The 7053-nt window shown below is 41.9% G+C and overlaps 1 protein-coding gene across 5 annotated transcripts in view; it reads left to right on the top strand.

Annotated features, from left to right (window-relative positions):
* The first annotated feature begins 72 nt into the window (after positions 1 to 72).
* The window catches only part of LOC133520545 (dual specificity protein phosphatase CDC14B-like), a 43355-nt gene continuing 36374 nt past the window's right edge, over positions 73 to 7053 (top strand). For all 5 annotated transcript variants that reach the window (XM_061855063.1, XM_061855056.1, XM_061855047.1 and 2 more), the window contains exons 1-4: positions 73 to 579; positions 2629 to 2804; positions 2884 to 3028; positions 3978 to 4107. In XM_061855063.1, coding sequence (XP_061711047.1) covers positions 197 to 579; positions 2629 to 2804; positions 2884 to 3028; positions 3978 to 4107 — 834 coding nt within the window. In that variant the 5' untranslated portion in view covers positions 73 to 196. The remainder of the gene's footprint in view (positions 580 to 2628; positions 2805 to 2883; positions 3029 to 3977; positions 4108 to 7053) is intronic.

Genomic DNA, 7053 nt, shown 5'->3' with positions numbered 1-7053 from the left:
AGTTAAATTATTACTGGCGATAAACTTGAACATAAACTTATTCTTACCAAGTTTTTTTAAATAAATATCTGTCGTATAATGTCATGTAGGTACACTGTTTGTTAATTTGTTATATCTCAGTGGCATTTTGATGGGTATTTTATTTTTCTTATAAAATGTATTTTATGATAAGTTCAAACAAAACATTGCTATTGCAATGATGTCACGAGGTAACGAGTTTGTGTTTAAGACAGAGTATATTAAAAACATATTGTATTTTGCCACTTTGAGACAAGATAAACAAATCAGAAGTACGCCAGATATACATTATTTTAGTATCGATAACGAATTAGTGTATGAAAATTACTTCTCAGACTTTGGGCCCCTTAACCTCGGTTGTGTTTATAAATACTGTAAATTGTTGAGTGAAAAATTAAAACTATTTTTGAACAAGCAAGCTATTGTGCACTACACGTCGTCAGATCCGAGGAAAGCGGCCAATGCAGCCTTCCTCATGGGCTGTTACGGAATACTGCTCTTGGGATTATCGCCGAAAGATGCCTTGAAGCCTCTTACGATGAATGGATCAATTACTTACCGGTTTGTACCTGTACAGTTTAGCTATTGAATTGTATTGTTTGTACTTTTTACCGGTCGCTGTAGCCTAATTGGAAGTGAACCTGCTTGCCAAGCTGCATGATCACCACCTGGGCACAAAGTAAATGGCGGCGCGCGCCGGAGCAGAGAGTCCGCTCGGTATAAAGTGCCATTTTCGCCGCACGCACACATACGTACACTAGACTCTACTCATAGTGTTGTATTCGTGCCGGTGAGTAAGGTTGCCAGAGCTCAACGAGGGGTGGGAGGGGGTTAGGGTCGGCAACGCGCATGTAACTCCTCTGGAGTTGCAGGCATACATAGGCTACGGATACTGCTTACCATCAGACGGGCCGTATGCTTGTTTGCCACCGACGTAGTATAAAAAAAAAATACGTTACATTTACAGGCGTTCTCGGGTGAGAGTCAGAATGGCAGGTGTACCTAAATAAAATTAAATGAAAACCATACCATATTTTTGTACCTAATTTGTACTATTTAGTACCTCCTTTAAAAAAATTGTACCTCAAGGTACTTAAAGTTATCACCAAAAAACAGTACGCCCGTCATCCTGACAGTCAGAATGGCGGGTGTACTTGATTACGCTATGTTCCCGTGGTTATTGATAAATTCTATAAAAGCCAAATAACTCAGTAAATCATGTCTTAAAAAAGGCTAGGCGCCAATTCAAAGAAATCTTCCTAAGAAAAATCATTTTTAAGACATGATTTTCTGAGTTATTTGAACTTAATAGATTAAACATTAAAGATACTAAATCCTGGCGTAATAAAAATAACTGTACCTTAGCGTTAAAAAAGGCTAGGAAAAAGCAAAGAAATCTTCCTAAGAAAAATCATTTTTATGACATGATTTTCTGAGTTATTTGAACTTAACAGATTAAACATTAAAGGTACTAAATCCTGGCGTAATAAAAATAATTGTACCTTAGCGTTTTTTCTTTAAAATGAAATCGATAACTTGAAAAATTATAACGCCTGCAAAATTGTAATAGCAAGCAAAATATAAAATGAGTAAAACTTGGAAACCTCAAATAAAACGGTTCATATTATAATTGAATATGAAGGTACAAAAAATATACAAAAATTTGGCTTTTATAGAATTTATCAATAACCAAGGGAACACAGCGTAATAAAGTACACCCGCCATTCTGACTGTCAGGATGGCGGGTGTACTGTTTTTTGATGATAACTTTATGTACCGTGAGGTAATTTTTTTTTTAATGGAGGTACTAAATAGTACAAATTAGGTACAAAAATATGGTATTCTTTTCAATTATTTTTATTTAGGTACACCCGCCATTCTGACTCTCACGTTCTCGGGCACTCTCAGGCAGAGCTTAGTCGGGCTGTGCGCGCGTTGCTCACTTGACATCCCCGCCGCTACGTACTGTCATTTACGTCAAAATGCAGTCTCTAAGGAATGTAAACATGATAAGATGTATGTATAAACGAATCGATGTATGTATGTATGTAAACTTATATGACCTACTCCTTTTTAAAATGAATACAGAAGCAACTCTAGTGAGTCAGGCAAGTTTAGGTATGTATTTTCAAGAACGGCGGGAACGGACCTTCTGTTTATTTTTTATTTTGCGACCTGGGTTTGAACATTGGAAATGTAAGGAAAGTGTACTGTAATGGTTCAAATCTGTACCAGTTAAACAAAGATTTGCCAACTCCTGCTCATCTGGCGGCTTTCGCGCGATTGAGGAACAAACATACATTTCGCTTATCTTCCAAAACTCGTAACGTTTAACAAGAAAATAACTGACAGCCCGAAATATTATGAAATTATTTTATAGTTTTTATTAGCAGTTTCTCTTCACCAAATGTCATTTTCCAAGGGTAAATGCACGAATTATTATAAAAATAACCAAATGACTATGTGTGCTTGTGCCTTTAATAGGTATTTGAAGAATTCCCTCTATTTCTACAGAATCCCGTCATCAGCAACTGATGACAATGGGACCATCGGGACACGTCGTAATCGTTCCGATAATATCCGATAATTTGTTTTTTTTTTCTGTTCAAGACCTTTTCAAGATGCAACTGACGGGGATTCTATTTTTACAATAACTCTACTAGATTGCTTAAAAGCCATCAAGAAAGCTCGGGACTTGGGTTTCTTCAACTTGAAAGATTTCAATTACGACGATTATAATCGATTAGACAAGATAGCAGGGGGTGATCTGAATTGGATAGTTCCAGGTAAACGAAAAATTTAAACAAGAGAATGATATCAAAGTTATACCATTAACTTTTAATACCTGTTCATTGTAATTTTCAGGAAAATTTTTAGCTTTCATTGGACCCGTTGATGTCGACTACAGCGTAAACCTATACCATCCACCTGAAATTTATATGAGTTATTTTTTAGAGAATGATGTCAAAATGGTTATAAGATTGAACAAGAAACTTTATGATGGAGATGTGTGAGTTGGTATTTCTGAATAAAAGGCGATTCAGATGATTGCTCCTATGCAATTCTTTGAAAACACTACTTACAACAGTATTTAGCGATCGTATACGAGTAAATAGTGCAGGGGTAGGCATTTGATCGAAGTCTATTTCTTGTAATATCATAAGGCGTGTTAGCCTTGATTTGCGAGCGAGATAGAGATTCATTGTCAATAATTAATAAAGCTGCGATATTTATAGTCGCATTAATTTGACGATCGGTTTGGCCTAGTGGGTAGTGACCCTGCCTACGAAGCTGATGGTCCCGGGTTCAAATCCTGGTAAGGGCATTTATTCGTGTGATGAGCATGGATATTTGTTCCTGAGTCATGGGTGTTTTCTATGTATTTAAGTATTTATATATTATATATATCGTTGTCTAAGTACCCTCAACACAAGCCTTATTGAGCTGACTTAGTCAATTTGTGTAATAATGTCCTATAATATTTATTTATTTATTTATCGAAGCATATTTACGCCAAATGAATGCAAGCAGCACGTATAATGCCTTTAAGGGCTGTACAAATGGAAGTAATATAAAGTCCTTAAGTTGGCGCTTCCACAATTTTATTGTAGTTCATGGGTCGGACTTTCCGCTATGAAAAGTTTTGTACCGAGATGAATGACTTAGGTTTACGCTAAATAATTTAAAGCTAAGTTACCAATATCGTTTCGAGAAAAGGTTTTAACATACCAGGTTGCAATATGTTATTTTGTGGAAAGGTTGATTCCAAACCCTGCTATTTTACACTTGTATTTTGCTAACGAGGCTTTTTGTGGACCTTAAGCTAATGAACGTGAGATATGTTTATTGTACCTAGTCAACTAGTGTTAACGGCCCTGTTGCACCATTAACAGTTCCGAAACTTCTGTTATTTGTTCTATTTGCAACTGATTACAATTTTAACACACTGCGATGTGTAGGTTCAATCAAGTCGGGATCTCCCACCACGACCTGTTCTTTCCGGACGGTTCATGCCCGCCGCGACACATCCTCTTCAAGTTCCTCCAGATCAGCGAGAACACGGCTGGAGCTATCGCAGTGCATTGCAAGGTTACGAGTTTATTATCTAAAGTCATCGTAGGAATATTCGTTGTGTCACTGGTTTCATCAATGGCATCACAACCTGATTAAGACCAACCTCGAAATCTCTAGAACAGTCATGAAATTTGGTATGTATATAAATTAAAGGCCCCTTTTTCATTCCCACACCATTTGACATTTGGGGACCTCGAGAAATAGTGAAAGTCAGAATGGCGGGTGTACCTAAATAAAAATAATTGAAAAGCATACCATATTATTGTACCAAATTTGTACTATTTAGTACCTCCATTAAAAAAAATTTACCTCACGGTACGTAAAGTTATCATCAAAAAACAGTACACCCGCCATCCTGACAGTCAGAATGGCGGGTGTACTTTATTACGCTATGTTCCCCTGGTTATTGATAATTTCTATAAAAGCCAAACCTTTATATTCAATTATAATATGAGTCATTTTATTTGTGCTTTCCAAGTTTTACTCATTTTATATTTTGCTTGCTATTACAATTTTGCAGGCGTTATAATTTTTCAAGTTATCGATTTAATTTTTAAGACTAGAGTTTTGCTTGGTGCGCGGGGCCCGGGGGCCCCGCGGTGTGCATGGTGCTGTTGTTAGTATTGTTGTTTTTGTAGTTGGTGCTGTTATTGATGTTGTTATTGATGAGTTATTGTTGTAGGTGCCGTTGTTTGAGTGAAAAAGTTTGTTTTCCAAAGGGAAGAAGTGTTGCAGTTGTACTTTTGTTGCGCGTGCGAGCATGCACTCGGCCTTGCGTATGTTGTTATTAATATTGTTGTTTATGTGTTGTTGTTGTAGTGTTTGTTGTTGTTGCTGTTGTTTAGGTGTAAAAGTTTGTGTTTTCCAAAGGGAAAAGGTAAAGCAGTTGTACTTTTGCTTGCAAGGAATGGTCCGCGTGCGAGCACGCACTCCCGCAGCTCGGCCTTCGGCCTCGCGTGCTTGGGCGATCCAATGGGACGCTCCGGGCCTTCGGCCCTACGCGGAGCTCGGCCTTCGGCCTTCGCAATATAGTTACTTTGGGGGTTGAAGGGAAGTTGGAGCGTAAACACGACCCAATAGTAAAAGTGTCTTGACAAGCTCACGTCGGGCCTACGGCCTTCGGCCTCCGGCCCGCCGTTTCGCTTGTCTAAGACACTTTTACTATTGGGTCGTGTTTAAGCTCCAACTTCCCCGCTGGCGAGCTTCGAAGGGGACGCTTCGGGCCTTCGGCCCTACGCGGAGCTCGGCCTTCGGCCTTCGCTAGCCTCGACGCTTCGCCGTCGGGCCTTCGGCCCGCCGGCTCCGCTTATTAAGACAGTTGACTTGTTGCCGGTTCGCTTTGTTCGGTTCGGTTGCTTATTAATATAAAGAAGATTTGTTTTCCAAAGGGGAAAGTTAATGCGGTTGTACTTCCGCTTTGGGCCGCACTCTCGCAGCTCGGCCTTCGGCCTCGCGTGCTTGGGCGATCCAATGGGACGCTCCGTGCCTTCGGCCCTACGCGGAGCTCGGCCTTCGGCCTTCGCTGGGTTTCGAAGCTCAGCGTCGGGCCTTCGGCCCGCCGCTTCGCTTATTAAAACAGTTAACTTGTAACCGGTTCGCTCTATAAGTGCATTTTTCCCGTTATTTTTAGTATAAAGAATATTTGTTTTCCAAAGGTGAAATGTAATGCGGTTGTACTTCCGCTTTGGGCCGCACTCTCGCAGCTCGGCCTTCGGCCTCGCGTGCTTGGCCGAACCAGTGGGACGCTCCGGGCCTTCGGCCCTACGCGGAGCTCGGCCTTCGGCCTTCGCTGGGTTTCGAAGCTCAGCGTCGGGCCTTTGGCCCGCCGCTTCGCTTATTAAGACACTCGGGGAGGGTTGGTTTCGCTTCGGGATTAGTGCGGGAAGTTGGAGCTTAAACACGACCCAATAGTAAAAGTGTCTTGACAAGCTCACGTCGGGCCTACGGCCTTTGGCCTTCGGCCCGCCGTTTCGCTTGTCTAAGACACTTTTCCTATTGGGTCGTGTTTAAGCTCCAACTTCCCCCTCTCAGGTGACGCTTCGGGCCTTCGGCCCTACGCGGAGCTCGGCCTTCGGCCTTCGCTGGCCTCGACGCGTCGCCGTCGGGCCGTCGGCCCGCCGGCGCCGCTTATCAAGACAGTCGACTTGGTAGAACGCTTGGGAGCACCGTACGCACGCAGCTCGGCCTTCGGCCTCGCTTTTAGTTACTGGGGGTTGCACGCTTGGGGGTCGGGGTGAAGGCTCCGGGCCTTCGGCCCTCCGCCGGGGTCGGCCTTCGGCCTCCCAGCCTGAAGCTCGCCCTTCGGGCTCGCTTAACCTACTTGGAAATTTTACTTTGCCCCTGTCCACCGCCATTTTGGATTTTTCCAAAAAACTTTTTTTCATATGGTAATCTTGGCCCCCCAGGCTCGCCGCATGCAAAATCTCAGCGCGCTCGGACCAACATTAAAAAAAGAAAAAAAAAAAGTCGGCCATTTTGAATTTTTTTTTGATGCAGTTTTATTTGTCTCGGGGCCCTCTATGACATTTGGTCGAGCACCCCCCACCTATCACGCACCGTTTGAGAGTTGCCATACAAAAGTAAACTGGCCATTTTTCCGCCATCTTGGATTTTTTCCAAAATTTTTTTTTTCCGTACGAGTCATTGGGGCTCCGAGATACCGCGACCAAAATTTCAGAGCGCTCAGACCTTTTTGAAGTTTTAGAAAAAAAAAAAGTCGGCCATTTTGAATTTTTTTTTTCTTATTCAGATTCCACTCGGAGCCCTCTATGACATTTGGTCGAGCTCCCCCGACCTATCTCTCACCGTTTAGCATGTGGGGGATTCGAAAAAAAATCCCATACAAATTTTTTTTCGAGCTAAAAAAAAAAAAAAATTTTTTTTCGAACGCGGGGGCCCATATGTACCCACATACCGGTTCTCGGCGCTCTCGGACTGTTTTGAAATTTCGGCGCCATTTTG

Source organism: Cydia pomonella, chromosome 1 (assembly GCF_033807575.1).
Source record: "Cydia pomonella isolate Wapato2018A chromosome 1, ilCydPomo1, whole genome shotgun sequence".
NCBI lineage: Eukaryota > Metazoa > Arthropoda > Insecta > Lepidoptera > Tortricidae > Cydia > Cydia pomonella.
The sequence above is the reverse complement of the archived record's forward strand: the minus strand, read 5'-3'. Positions and strand labels throughout refer to the sequence as shown.